General features: G+C 36.2%; 2 protein-coding genes across 4 annotated transcripts; one reads left to right on the forward strand and one right to left on the reverse strand.

Moving 5' to 3' along the window:
* Nucleotides 1,326-3,654, forward strand: LOC18792132 (transcription factor MYB111). The gene is made up of 3 exons (XM_020555267.1): nucleotides 1,326-1,490; nucleotides 1,642-1,771; nucleotides 2,566-3,654. Exons 1-3 carry the CDS (start codon nucleotides 1,358-1,360, stop codon nucleotides 3,434-3,436), a joined length of 1,134 nt encoding a protein of 377 aa, XP_020410856.1. The 5' UTR covers nucleotides 1,326-1,357; the 3' UTR covers nucleotides 3,437-3,654.
* LOC18788604 lies at nucleotides 4,569-9,330 on the reverse strand. Of its 3 annotated transcripts, none has more exons than XM_007226406.2 (6): nucleotides 9,063-9,330; nucleotides 7,950-8,074; nucleotides 7,775-7,833; nucleotides 5,844-7,670; nucleotides 5,495-5,648; nucleotides 4,569-5,397 (listed from the first exon to the last, which is right to left on the reverse strand). In XM_007226406.2, the coding sequence occupies exons 2-6, from the start codon at nucleotides 8,068-8,070 to the stop codon at nucleotides 4,730-4,732; spliced, it is 2,829 nt and encodes a 942-aa protein (XP_007226468.1). In that variant the 5' UTR covers nucleotides 8,071-8,074; nucleotides 9,063-9,330; the 3' UTR covers nucleotides 4,569-4,729. The 3 variants fall into 3 exon arrangements, with proteins under 3 accessions (XP_007226468.1, XP_020410855.1, XP_020410854.1); XM_020555266.1 differs by having other exon boundaries at nucleotides 7,950-8,158; XM_020555265.1 differs by having other exon boundaries at nucleotides 7,950-8,164.

The following is a 15,426-nucleotide window of genomic DNA, read 5'->3' on the forward strand; positions in this document are numbered from 1 at the left end:
TCCCTAAAATCTATTAATGTCTTGAGATTCAACCTCGCCATTTGCCAAATTACAAAAATCCTATTTATTAGGTTAGCTGTCACAGTTAAATCTCTATCCCAAATCTGTGAAAACGGCCTAAAGCCTCTATCTCTACACATTTCCAGATCATAGGGCAAAAAAATCATGAGTCTTTTCATGCATGGGGTCAGAAAATATAAATAAGACCAAACCAAGCCTTGAAAACTCTATGGTGCTAGGCCTTCAAAAGCTTCCATATTTATGCAATTGAGGGCCATGAACGTACCTGCATGCTGCGTTTTGTGTTTTCATGGGCGAGAAATATAAAGAAGAAGAAGAAGAAATAAAAGCTATAGCATCTAGCAAGCTAAGCATATGTATATATATATATATAGGGATCCATTGTTTGGCCAAACCTATGCAATAAATAATAATGTATTGGACCACTGAAATTGTCAAAAAGTATTGTAGACGGAATTTTTTTAGCTTCCAAGGGTCTGCTAGCTAAAAGGTTAGAAGAGAAAATGAAGGGCCTGTGTGTGTGCTTCATATCGGCTACAAGGCTAAGAACAATTGAATGAATTGTGTGGGATTTTTTTTTATAGCCCACCCTCCTTTAGGTGCAACGTCTATATCATTGTGCATATACCAAATTTATAGCCTATTTAAATCCTACGGTGCATTTGGATGAGGAAAATAAACTTGGAATTTTAACAAAAGTCAGAATTTATAAATTGACATGAACCAATTCCTGTGTTTGGATAAAAAAAACGTAGAAATTAAGAAATTCCCCGTGGGAAAAAACATGGAATTTTGATATCATAAATCCCAACTTTAAATTCTATCTAATAGTCGTCATTTCTAAAATCCCAAGAGAGATTGAGTTTTTAAAAAAGATAGCTTTACAAATAAAGGTTAAATTCAGTGTTTTAAATCCGTAACCCAAACAAGAAACTTTACAAATTCTATAACATTAATTTTCGTCATTTTAAATTCCGTCATTTATGAAATCCTTTGTACTTTGAAATTTCCTCATCCAAATGCACTGTTAGGTACTCAAAACTGCAGGAAATACCTAAAATGTTGTACCGCTTAGCACTGCTGGAATCGGGTTAAGCCCTACATAAGCTTTTCTCCTTAAGCATAGAGTTTGATCACTAATTAACTAGTACTTGTGGCCCGACAAATCAACCTAGTGAGGACACGAACAACACTTAGCCACCGCACGTACGTCTACATTAACTCCTCCTATGCTATGCAAAGATTAATATTATTAATCCTACACGAGAGAAGCGCCACGCGCACAACTATAACTGCTGTATATGTGCCTTGCCTCTCTTTCAATTCTCATAGAGAGATGGGAAGAGCACCATGCTGTGAGAAACTTGGGCTCAAAAGAGGAAGATGGACAGCTGAAGAAGACGAAATCTTGACCAACTACATTCAACTTCATGGAGAAGGCTCTTGGAGATCTTTACCCAATAATGCAGGTCTAAATATTCATATATATATATATATATATATAGTAGCTATCTAGGCCTGAAAGATTTTTACAATAAAGGATCCTTCATATATATTCCCAGTGTGTCTTCATTTGGTTGTAAATATACACAACTCAATGTGTTTGTGTGTGATATGAAGGATTGCTGAGGTGTGGGAAAAGTTGCAGACTGAGGTGGATAAATTATCTGAGGGCTGACTTGAAGAGAGGGAACATCACTGCTGAGGAGGAAGAAACCATTGTTAAGTTACACACTGCTTTGGGTAATAGGTATTCATTTTTTAATTATATAAAAATCTTTTTATATAGTTCTCTTTGGCCAGCTTTTCTTTCTGTATAATATATCTATGCTCAGAAAATATGAATGTAACCATCCTCAATTCGTTCTTAATTAGTTTGTGAGTTCTGATTTTATTAAGATCCCTCTTTGAACAGGAGAGATCCGGCAGCCTGATACTTTATAGAACCATTTTTCAACTTGGTTATGCTAAGCTAGATTCAAGCTCTCTAGAGACTCTAATATTTGTGTTAATTGGAACAACTCTTATCACTGTCCATCGATCTACAATTCTGCTAACATTGCTAATTAATTTGATTAATTACTGGATTATGGCTGCATTGTGATACTGCCGATGTCGAAAAGGATTTATATTTGAGGGATGTTAATCAAGTTCTTAATTTCTTTTTGGGATCCCTCCTCTAGAGAACTGCTAATTTTAGTAAGGATGGTTAGGAACACAACCAACTGAAAGGAGCTCAAAGAAGCATTATGTTTTTTTTTTCTTTTTTTGGGCAGTCCGGCAACATAACATGTTTGTGTTGTTAAACTATGAACTGGAGACCATATTGCTACATTTATAGGATCTTGTGATTGCCAAAATCACAGGCACTGGTACTTCTGGCCATTGGATATTATTGAATAAATTGCTGAGTCAAATTTTTAATGCTCACTTCCTCCTTTTTAACTATTCAAGAAAAGAAACCAATGGTCAAGTAGTTGTTACATATTGAGATATAATTCAATTGAATCATTATATTACTAAAATTTGAGCAAACTGTTGCAGGTGGTCATTCATAGCCGCTCATTTACCAGGAAGAACAGACAACGAGATAAAGAACTACTGGAACTCTCATTTGAGTAGAAAAATTTACACCTTTACCAATCTGGGAAACGATTATCTGCCCACCATTACGAATGTTGGGAAGAAGACAGCTGCTTCATTCAAGGACCGTAGAGCTGCTGCTCGAGCAAACAGATCATCTATCATGAACAAGAACAAGAATGTATTGGCCCCATCTCCCCAGAGATCACAAGCAAAGCCTCAGCAGAGTGGTACCAATATTGCTGATCATGTAGTGCTTCAACTTGAGCCATCAGCCAGGGAAAACCAGAAAGGAGATGAGGCAATAAGAATGTTGGGTTTGAAAGGTTCTTGTTTGGACAGTACAGAAAGGATTAATTTGGACCATTGTGGTGATCAGAAAGAGGGTGCAGAATTATGCCTTGGGAATAAAGTAAACATTACTAGTTCAACTGTTTTAAGTGGAGATAATAATGGAGAAAAGGAGGTCTTGGGTCTATGTGAATGTGTAGAAAGTGAAATTAGGGGGCTTGAGAGTGGGGTTGTGGATCCAAGTGGGAATGTTGGATTTAAGGAGCAGAGGGAAGATGGGATCATCATGGAGGGTAGTATTACAGATGAAGTGACCAAGAGTGAGGGTAGGAAGAGTACAAGTCTCTGGAGCTCAAATGCAGAAAGTGGCAGTGGAGAGTTGTACTCTTTCTCATCATCAATGAATTCAACCTTTGATGATGAATGGCTCAGTTGGGGTTGGGCAGGTGGCTTTGAGTGTCACAATGAATTGGAATTATGGGATGAAGGGGAGAGGATAGCTTGGTTATGGGAAAGTGGAAGTACTGGTGAAGGACACTAATGTTGCTGATACAAAAATGTGGAGAGCAAAATTTTATGTCTGAATCTTGATTCTTCTACAAACTATCTTCATACAAAATTGTTCTGGTAGTTGATTTTGTGCATAAGAAAAGAAAGATTGTACAAGAATCATTATTCAAATGTTCAAGGTGAGTTGAGTTAGAAATTACTTTAAAAAACTGTAAAAAACAAAAATGCTGGAATCATTTGCAATAATAAGATTATAGTCTTGTTTACTATTTGGATAATTGAGTTTTCCAGTTCTTCATAAACTTCTGTCGGGGGTTTCAGAGTGTCCCTATAGTTTGTCAAACAAAGTAGGGTAAATATTCAGATATGCTCAGATTCACTCATATTATTATTCTTCTGCAATATGGAGGTATTTATACAAGTACAAAGATGTGTTAACTCTAAATAAAATAGAAAATATATCTAAATTACAATAGGAAGTACATCTCTATTACAATAGGACTAAATAATAATTGGTAAGTAACCAAAATTCTAATGAAATAAGAAACCAAAATCCTAACTAAGTAAGGACTCGCCAACATTTTTCACACACTGTCAATTATATAATTTATGGGCATGCATACATATAATAATGCTTTTGTCCTCATCTCTTTGATGGAATAATTTAGCTGGTGCCACTTTCCACCTTGTCGTCGTGTACTTGGAGAGACCAACCCCCACTTCGAGAGAAATTTCAGATCAATTTTATGTTTTTTGTCCATTTTAAAAGCTTACCAACTTTGCCATTATGAGAAGAAGAAGAATGCTCTTTGTTAAATATGATTGTTCCATACTAACCATCCATATTGCTTTACTTGTCTATTCTTGTGACCAACTTGTTATAATAACAGCCCATCCACATCACTTTTAATTTGCTCCAAAGGACACAGCTCCTTGTTATTATTACAAGTCACTATCTTTTGCTCAACTTCATATATGATTGAAGGAAAAAATTAACATCCGGAGATCTTCCTGCAACTGCAGAAACTCTTTTTGTCATTTGATTTTCGAGATATGATCAAACTTACAATCACATCTCTCGATCTTAAGTTCGAAGTTCAAACACACCAAGAGGGGTATGCCAACTTAATTGTTTCCACACAGAACATACATGGAAGCTCAACTTGATGAAAAACATGGCAATTGCTTAGTTTGAATCACAAAGCTTGATGAATCAAATGCAATAAATAAACCAATAACTTGAACACTAACAAGTATCCAAATACAAGAAGATCATCTGCACGAGAATTTTAGGTGGAGCTGATATATAGACGTGTTTCAGGCATTACAATTCCAGGATATCAGCAACCACTTCATCTACCAAAGAATTAAATATTTGATCCTCAACCTCTACTCCTAGCTCAAATGCATCGGTTTCAAAGTCCAGCCATCTGCCATAGGGGTTGCTCATGTCTTTGTCCACAAGCTCATCCACCATGCAATCCCACAAGCCTCTCCAACATGAGAATTCCTTGTACACTTCTTCTGCTAAAGTCCCCTTTCTTTTCACCATTGCTACTCCTTTCACCCATGATCTGTATCCGCCACCCACATAACGCCTGCATCTCAAGTCCAAGCATTCACTTGTACAATCAAATAATTCCTTTCGCCTTAGCCTGGACTCACCACCGTCGCCTTCCAACTGTCCTCTTCGACTCTCCAACAGGTTGAAGAGATGAGGATTTATGATCTCTCGGGCTCGGCCCAACGAGAAGTCTCTAAACATCAATTCCACATTACATAGTGTCCCTTTTATATATTCCAATTCCCACTCATTTGATCTCAAAGGTTCTGGCATGTAAACTGTAGCTGCATGGTTTCTTGCCACAGTTCCTGTAGATGTTGAAGAAGCAGAATCTAACAACTCGGTGTCAGCTTCTACTGAATGGAACTTCTTTGAAGAACTGAAAACATGAACTTCCTGAGCTTGAACGGATGAACACAATCTGCTTGCTGAAGAAACCGAAAAAAAGTGTTCAGACATTCTGAAATAAGATACATTTCCAAAGAGCGGGAACACAATAACAAAAAACACACGCATCTTATATACCTTCTGTACTGTTACTATCAGTGCTAATTGAAGAGTCGTAACTTTCATTTGAAAAAGAAGGTTCCAGAACAGAGACTGGACTAGGATGTCGGCCACTGAGCAAGAGTCCAGCTTCACCATGACTGCTGCTATATTCGTCCGTCTTATTGACGCCCTGAAAATGTTAAAGTTGTGTCAGCTACAGTCAGGTGCAGTAGTGCCAAGTTATGCCACCGGTAATTTTTTAACTTTAAGGGAAAAGGGATAAAAAGAAGTGGAAAAAGAAAAAAGAATAAACGAAGCCCGGGGGGCCATAAGCTGACCAGCATTGTAAAAAAATTAGCCAATAATAGTGAAAGCCAGGTGATACCTGAAAGTTCTGTTTCAATCTGAACGCAGGAGAGTCAGCGAATGAAAAGTCAGCTTCATATCGGCCACCCAATTTCTCTGTAACCAATTGTTGGTCTCTCTGGTCATTTAACCTTTGCATGGAACTAACTGCATTAAATTTGGGTTTTAAATCAAAAGTTGAAGCAGTTGAAGCTGAGCCTTCTTTCATGGAGTCATGACTAGAAGATTTAGTCCCATAAGATAATTCCCTTAACTTTTGTTCCAAAAGCATACTCAAAGCATCACCCCCTATTACATTATAACCCAGTGAAGATAGCTTCATACTGTCTTTGTCAAGCAACAATCTTTTACCCCCGTGATCCATGCAAAGACTAGTATTCTTCTGTGCAACCTGAGCTGAGATTTCAGTCCCAGGCAGTGAACGTGTAAGTGGGGCTGTGAACGTAAACGAAACAACATCCATGCCTTTCTTTCTGCTATCTTCAGCCCAACTGTAGTTCCTGTCAGTAATTGGATTAGATTGAACTGGCTTCTGATTTTTTTCACTCAACATATCACCAACAGTCCGATCTTTGTTATATTGAAAGTTCCCATCTATTGATCGTTTCTTCCTAGGATAATTCCTTGCATTTGAATAGGACACTTCTTTATCACTATCCATCGCCTCGGAGCCCAACTTCCTCGATCCAATTTTGGAATTTCCACTACTTCGAATTGAGCTTTTGTGACGTCCAGAAGAAGAATCCCCAGACAGCACTTTTCTACCTTGCGAGTTGGAAACCAGAGGCTTTGAAGGTAATTTCTCTTTATCAACTAGGCAATTTTGTTTCTGATTGTTCTGCCTAAGAGCACCAGAAGCATTATGTGTAGAAGGTTTCTTATGCAAATTCTTCTGAACATTTGGTTGGCTCCTGAAGGACTGGTTTGAGCTTACCTCACTCTGTTCTTTCTGACCCACCAAGCTTCTATTTCTACTTAAATTCTGACCTCTTTTCTGAACATTGACCTTTGCTTGGATTGCAAGAGAAATGGACTTTCCTCTAGTTTCTTCCGTATCAGAAGAAGCCCCGAATGACAAATCGACAGATCCATTCCAGCTCTTATTCAAAGACTGGCCCCTAAGATACTTAGCAGCATTTGACTCAACAGGCTTTCGTGACACCTCAGAAGGCCTCGGTATCTTATAACCAGCTTCAACTTTATCTTTTAAATCTCGACCTTTCAAGGTTTCTGAAGCAGACCCAACCAGTGGCACTTTTCGGGAAGCCTCCACCTTTTCTTTGAGAGCCTGAACCTTCAAGGGTACTGAAGAGCACCCTACTAGAGGCATTTTGGCCTTGGCAGTAGTTTGAGGTCCTTGCTCCATAATTTTTGCAGCAGCTTCCATTATGTGAGCAGCATTCTTAGTGGGAACAAAGCCAGGATTCTTTATAGGCGACAAAAGTTTATGGTGTGTGATTGGGATAGACTTAGCTGATCTAGGAGGCAATGTTTCAGTTTGGAACCTCTCAATTGGCCTGAGCTTCTGGGGCTTTGCCTCCAAAGGATTCCGGGTAGGCCCTTCCATATTTTTTAGCAGATTTCCAGAATACCTTAACTGATCATCATGATAACAGTCAATGTTTCCCCTGTGGTAAGGAGCATCTTGGAGAGATTGAGTGTCAAAAAATGGGGTAGAGTAGGGCTCCAAAGAATTGGATGTGGGTAAGGAGTCTAATCCCATAAGCCTGGCTACTACACTAGGGGCTTTTGTTCCAAATCCTTCTTCATCTGTAACCGATGAAGCACAACTATAATCACTGCTACCTTTGACACTTGGCGCTACCCCAGTTTCATCCTCATCTACCTATAAATATAACAAGAATTGTAAATAGTATTAGATTCAAACACCATACCAAAATGGTCCAAAGAAATAAGCACTGCAAGAACACTGAAAAACTGAATTCCCACCAGATGCTGTCGCGTCATTGGCAAGTTCCCATAGCTTTTCTTTCCCTGTTTTGAACTTTCTGAAAAAAAAGAAGGAAAAAAAAAAAATCAAAATGCAAAACAACCAACCATGAAATAGGAGAATGAAACAAGACCATAAGAGATAAACATAGTATGCCTTATGCAGATACAATACCTGGTAAATCTGACTTGCTAGAGAATAATTTTTTTCGAGATTTTGCAGTCCAGTCAAACAGCTGAAAGAAACCACCCACATGACCTGCTCCACTTTTCGAACCTTCTTTCTCAACCCCCATTTTTCTGATGCAAAAATTAGGAATACTTCAACAATTAAGAAAAAGAAACATGGAGAACAGCAATTTGCGCTCCACTACCGAACTCCCTCTGCAACTTGAGCAAAACAAAATAATTTTATAAATATACAACCAGTGGAACACATCCATAAACAATTATTTGCATCTAGTACCAAAAACAGAATGTTGTGCATCTCTCTATATGTCCTTAAGGGAAGATTATTCCTATGGTAATGGATACCGGTTAACTATTGTTCTAGCTTTCAAGATCAAGGCAGTGTGAACCTCACCAAGCACATCAATTATAAAGCTGAAACTATAGTTAATATCTCTTCACTTGTGATCATACTTGTATCTTCTAGCATAGCGTAGTCTTATGACATTCAAGAAGCTGAATCAAGGCAAGAAAAGCACTCCACATGATTAGCTACATTTTCTCAGTTTACTCATACTACTATAATAAAGGCTGCAATCTCTGACCTGTCTGCTTCACTTAAGACATGCAACTTGCATTTACCCTCTATCATATACACTTCAAGCATCTAATTTTCTAAATCAAATAGGACCAACAAATTTCACAACCCATTTTAGATTATCAAACACCCAAAATCCACTGGTGCCTAATTTAAGCATGGAGTGAAGCGTTGCCCCATTATTTGGCTGTTGAGAAAACAAAAGTGAAAACAAATGAAAAGAAGCTTTTGCATCTCTATGCACCCAACTAAGGGGGAAAAAATGAACTTTATAAACATAAAAATAAAATAAAAAGTCAACATTCAGTGCAGTAGGCTTCCATGTTCCAACAACCACATCATTAAAGTAAATTACATAAATGTAGTATTGTACAGAAACCAATCCACCCATTCCCCACAAATCCTCAGCAACCAATCACTCCCCCACGACAAGATGCAAAACAAATCTAAACCCAAATCACAAACCCAGAAACCAAAAACAAAGATTCCAACTTTACACTGAAATTCAAAGTAAAAACTTACAATAAAACAATGGGCAGGATCAGCTAAGCAAAGCCTCTCTCTCTCTGTGTTCCTGGAGATGGTGGTGGGGAACAAACAAAGTGAAGCCAGCAATGAAAGATTCAGCAGAGATGGGAAGGAACACAATCAAATGGGAAATCTTTTAATTTCTCTGAGGTCAGAGTCTTCATTCAGAAACTCACTCACTGTCTCAACAGCATTAGAGGGAGAGGCCCCCTGTGTAGTTCAAAGCAATAAATGGGGGATAGAATGGGACTTTGGTGTTTTGTAAAATAATGATTAATAATAAAATCTGTTTTCAAAAAAATAAAAAACAGAGACAAAGTTATAAGTTTGTAACGTCTCTTTGGAGAGGGTCTTCATTTCAAATTCCAAATGGGTGTGTTGGAGTGGCCCTCAGATGGTAAGGGAACACGATAAAGTTACGGAGCAGTGCATGTGGGGAATGTGTGCTCAGTGACGTGGCCAGGGCAACTGGGGGGGTACGTGTCAGGTGAAGGAGGAGAGAGTATGTGATTCTTTTTGCACCGCGGAGTGACGTTAGTAGTTTTTCAAAAGTCAAATAGTAGAAGACGAATGTGCATATTGGGTTGGGCCATAGTTTCGATTTTTCCGTTGGGCCTTGGGTCCCGCGTTTTGTCTGGCCGTTTAGTTGCATTGAGCTCAACTTTCATGAGTCATTTTGTTCCAGTTCTGTGTGTTTTGCTTTTATTATCCAATCCTCCATTATAGTGTACAATGACTATTTGGAAAAGCCAACATTTTTATTTTGTTTTGACTGATTTCTTTTTATCATTAGTAGGCCGGGTACGGGTCGGTTCGGAATAGTAGGGGATTCTTTCGTTAATCATATCAAAATTTTTGGTAGGCCAATTTCTCTTCCGTTAACCGAATATTATGAACTTTAATCGTTTGGATCAGTTAACCTAATATTCGGTTCATGTTAGTTCGGTAGGCTAGTGATTGTTAAAAAAAATATATTAATTATGTAATAAAAATATAATTTTTAATCATTTCACGGAACAAATATTCTAAATTACCCATGGAAAGATAAAAGATCAATAGTTTAATTCAATCAAAGAACTTAATTTTAAAGTCACAAGCAAACATGAAAAAGTACATAATAAAATAGCAAATAATGTTACAAATCAACCATGAAATTATTTTAAAAGAGCCAAAAACTACAGCAGAGAGGCCTAATAATCTTCAATCCAAATTTGATTCGTGTACTGCAACCAAAGAAAAACAAAGTCAAGATGGTGGTGGTGCGGCTGATTTGAGCTGACAAAAAGATGAGATCAATCGAATGCTTTGAGGTTAGAGCAACTCTAGCAACAAACCCAAGCTTGGGCAGGACAGGGCCTGAGCCTAGGCAGCACGTTCCAGCAGGCCAAGACAGCTCGGGCAAGGCGTAGGTCCCACGTGACAGGGCCAGCCCACGGAGGGAAGCAGCCCAAGATCCAGCCCGAGGTAGGGTGATGTCAGCGCTGATGTCGACCAACGGTAACTTGACAGGGTTCGCGTTCTGGTCGCACCGATGCTTTTTCTTTTTCTTTTTTTCAAATTCTATGGCTGGGCTTTTTTTGGGCAAAAAATATGTGGAAAAAAATTTGAAATTTTTTTAAAAAATTACCAAAAAATTCTGAAGTTTTTTTTCCCTATAAATACCTACCATTCTTCTTCACTTTCAACACCAAATCCTCATACAATTTCATAAATTCTATTATTTTTCACTTACATTACTTCCAATTTGAAATTTAATTGAAATTTAAAACCGAAAATTTTATCTGATTATGAGATATGAATTTTATAATAAATATTGACACGTACGAACCCAAAAATCTTATCCGAAAATATTATCCAAATGTTGTAAATGCATGAGTTGGTGGATGACCACCATACCTCTTAATATTCCACCGTTGGATTTTATGTAACCTATGCACTAAGTATTTGTAATTAGTACTTGTAACCTATAGGTATATTGTAAATGATGGTATTCAATCTTCTATCTTGTAAGCCTATAAATAGGTGGTTCTACCAAAGATTAAGGAATGAATAAACATGGTGAAGCTTTATCTTTAGCATATCACTTCTCTCTACATTTTCTCCCTCTAGTTTTATAACACGTTATCAGCACGACATTGCTCTTGGTATGTTTTCTTTCTCTGAATTTTCTTTCTTCTTATATGAGCTAGAGTCATCACATGGTATAGAGTTTCTTTGTACTCACCATCAGACTTCATCATGCTTGTTTAAGAAAAAAATTCTTATTCTTATTACACATGAATATAATGCCATGTTTTTGTTTTTATTTGTTTGTTTATTTAATTTTAAGTATGATCTTAATTATTATGATGAGTTTGAATTATACAAAAGATCAGGGGCCCGAAGTTCCGTGATCCTCATCATATAACTAGATTAGGATATAGAGTCCTTTTGATTGAATCAGAACCTGAAGTTCTTTGATTCCAAATAATTGAGGGCGTGAAGTTCCGCGAATTTAAAGAGCACATAAGGACATAAAACTCCTCGATTTTGTATTAATCAAAATCAGAATTCCATGAGGCCTACATATGTCAAGAACTTGAACCAGAAGTTTCGAGTGCATATACATCGATTTGAGTATGAAGTTCAAAGCACAACTATTAATTCAATTTATTTAGATCTACGTATTCGTACCTGAAGTTTCGAATATATATTGATATGAACCTGAAGTTCATAGTTTTTCATGGATCTTAATACTATATATGAACTTGAAGTTCATTACTTATTTGTGCCTATATGAACCTGAATTGGTTGGAAATCCAATTCTTAAACTTGTAGTTTTATCTACATATTGAATCCACATTAATATTGGATTATCTTGAAATTTCATAATCTTTAATTGATTTATTTTATTCCTTGTTTATACCACTTTATTTATTTTATTATATTATATTTTATTTATGTTAGGTTATTAATTAATTTCGTTTTACAATGGTAATGTTTTGTATTACCGCCCCAATATTGATAGCCAGAGGCGTCTATTGGAGAAACTTCCTACTTTCTTTTGTGGGTAGGAAGTTTATGATGTTATGAACCAAAAGTTCTTGAGGCCCCAATATTACACAACTATTATAGTTGAAGATTATGATGTCATGAACTAGAAGTTCATTGACCGAATAACTTTTATGTTGTGACATGACTATCTTGGCAATCCATGTCCCACAATGATGCATAAGATTTTTATAAATTTGTAAGGACATCGTTTAAAGACTCAAATTATTGTCTTGTCCAACAATATCATTACAAAGAATGCTCACAAATAAAAGCTGTCATAAGATCATCTCAGTCAAAAATTGACTTTGAGCCATCTTTCCTGAAATAATTCAAGGGGATATTTGTGAGCCTATACAACATCTAATTATGGATCACTTCACCAGTTTTACTGAATGTGCCTACTAAAATGGTCACATATTTGATAACGACTGTGAGTTTATTTTCCTACATTTTGAGACAATTTTCCCGCCGTTAGGGGGAGAAATGACAATTCCTAAAGAACGTCGTGAAATAGTGTTGAATCAATCCGCTTTTGTCTCATTAAGATAATGCATATATAAGTTGTACATATGCTAACATGGATTGATATTCTCGTATCACAATCCATTAACATGGTGACTATATATATAATGCATGCCTGAAGCATGTCAGAAATATAGGTTCTAAAGACTTAACTCCTCAGAAATGGAGATTATTTGAAAAATTCAAGCCCTATAAAAAATAACGCTCTATAGGAGGTTATGATCCACATATTCTAAATAATTCATTGTAAAAGAGATGTTTGTCCCATAAGTGACAACATAAGCCTCTGAAGAGGCATTGGTACCCCAAAGCAATGAGATGATTATAAATTACGCATGTGCATGCATATAAGAATTGTGGGATCACAAATTGATGATACATTTGGTTTATTAGTAGCTACTACAATCATCAAGGGCTATGATTATATTAAATCACGTTTCATGAATGTCGACAAGTTAAGTGATTGGCCAAAAATGAAAATAGGCAATTCCATTTATCACTAAATAAGAAGAGTTGGATATTGAACCTATAACTCAAACACCAAATTACAAATGTTCAGTATGAAGGTTACGAATTGGTGTTTGTGAAGTGAAATAAGATTACTAATATGACATAAGGTTTCCTGGGAGAGACATGTGGTTTTAGTCTCCAATCTCATCGTAAATGCATCTACATTTCTATAAGTGCGGTTGTTACTTTAACGCAAAACTTATAGTATGTGTTAAATGCATATTTATTAAGACTATATGGTACATGAAAATCCTCAAAGCTCATGAAATATTTGAGATATATCGGATGAAGCAACCTCTTGAAGGATATAAAGTACCACAATATTCTTAATTAAGAGTTAACACTAAGAGTTTGAGTATTTTGAATTCAAATTTGATATTGTTGTAACATATTCTAACTACTAAATTAGTTGTTGATACTCCTAAAGATTTCAATCATTTGAAAAGTGAAAAGCAGGTTGAATAGTGTGATAGATGATCATGTATGAAGACAATGTTGCTTGTATTGCTCAAATCAGAGAATGAGAGATATTAATCAGGGGGAGATATCAATCAAGGGGAGCATTCCAATTCTACTACATTCAAGGCAGATGCGCGTTGTACTCTTTTTCCCTTCGACTAGGTTTTTGTCCCACTGGGTTTTTCCTAGCAAGGTTTTAACGAGGCAATATAAGCTCATCCAACACCATATCAATGATTCAGAAGAAAGTTTCACTCTTTTTCCCTTCGCTTTGGTTTTGTCCCACTGGGTTTTCCAAGCAAGGTTTTTAATGAGGAAACAATGTTATTGTATGGTGGACATCCAAGGGGGAGTGTTGTAAATGCATGAGTTGGTGGATGACCACCATACCTCTTAATATTCCACCGTTGGATTTTATGTAACCTATGCACTAAGTATTTGTAATTAGTACTTGTAACCTATAGGTATATTGTAAATGATGGTATTCAATCTTCTATCTTGTAAGCCTATAAATAGGTGGTTCTACCAAAGATTAAGGAAGGAATAAATATGGTGAAGCTTTATCTTTAGCATATCACTTCTCTCTACATTTTCTCCCTCTAGTTTTATAACACCAAATTAATTGTTTAGTTTTTTTTTTAATGAAAAATGAATAGTATTTGCCCTTTGCCATGGCAACAAGTGGAAACATACATTGTTTTTTGTAAGGGCAGCCACTATTCACATGAATAGTAACTACCCTAGCCCCCCCTTACCCTTTGCCATGGCTTAGAGATGGGGTGCGGCTGAATGAAAAACTAAGAGGCATAGTTAATTTAGAGTTAATGTGTGATATGTTCTAGTGTTTCGCAACCTAGAATAACCTTCATATCCAACTACTAATAAATTGACATGTATATAAATAATAAATGAATTATAAATATCAATTCGGTATGAATTTTCATCGGATTAGGGATATTGTTACCTAGTCTTTTAACTACGGTAGCTTTTTAAGAGGTTGTTTTCATTTTCAGAGAACAAAAATGAGGCAAAAACACGTTCGGTGGCCCAAAAACAGAAAACACTGAGAATGTTTTCATAAAATGAAAATAAGTGCATGTGTACTTGTAGAAAACAGAAAAAAGTTGTTTTCATTCTCATGGGAAACGTTTTCATAAAAATAACTCAAATATTATTATTTCAAATTGTACTACCAGACACGTTTTCATTGTTTTATTTTCTGAAGATGTTTTCTAATTAATCTACCAGACGCATTTTCATTTCATGAAAATGCAAATTCTTTTTCTTGTTTTCATTCTCTGAAAATATTCTAAGAAAACATCCTCCGAAAATGTTACCGAATGGGCCCTAAATATTTCGGTGCAGATCCGATCAGAAGAATTTATAATAAAAAATAATAATTTAACCAAATTAATTTATCAGTTCAGTATGGTCGATATGCGCATTTTTCGGATGAGATGCCCACCCCTAATCAATAAATCTTCTAAATCTTGATGAAAACTCGTGTTGTTTAAGATTTAAGAGCTTGAGAATAGATATGGAATTGCATTCTCATATTTATAAGTATACTTGTGGTGTAGGAATGTAATATCTAACTCGTAGGTATGGACTTCCTATATAAATGAAATTTCATACTAAATTTTAATAAATAAAAGAAAACAATACTATTATTAGAAAACTCAACAATTTTTTATTCTACAAGCCAAAACGTTTTTGGTTCTATGACATATGCTTGTAGATTTATGTCATCTAATAAGTCGAGAGAAAGCTCCCCAACCAACACATTCATAAGAGTTCAAACGTAAACATTCTTCTTTGCTTATTTTTGGGTAAC

Source organism: Prunus persica, chromosome G1, assembly GCF_000346465.2.
Source record: "Prunus persica cultivar Lovell chromosome G1, Prunus_persica_NCBIv2, whole genome shotgun sequence".
NCBI lineage: Eukaryota > Viridiplantae > Streptophyta > Magnoliopsida > Rosales > Rosaceae > Prunus > Prunus persica.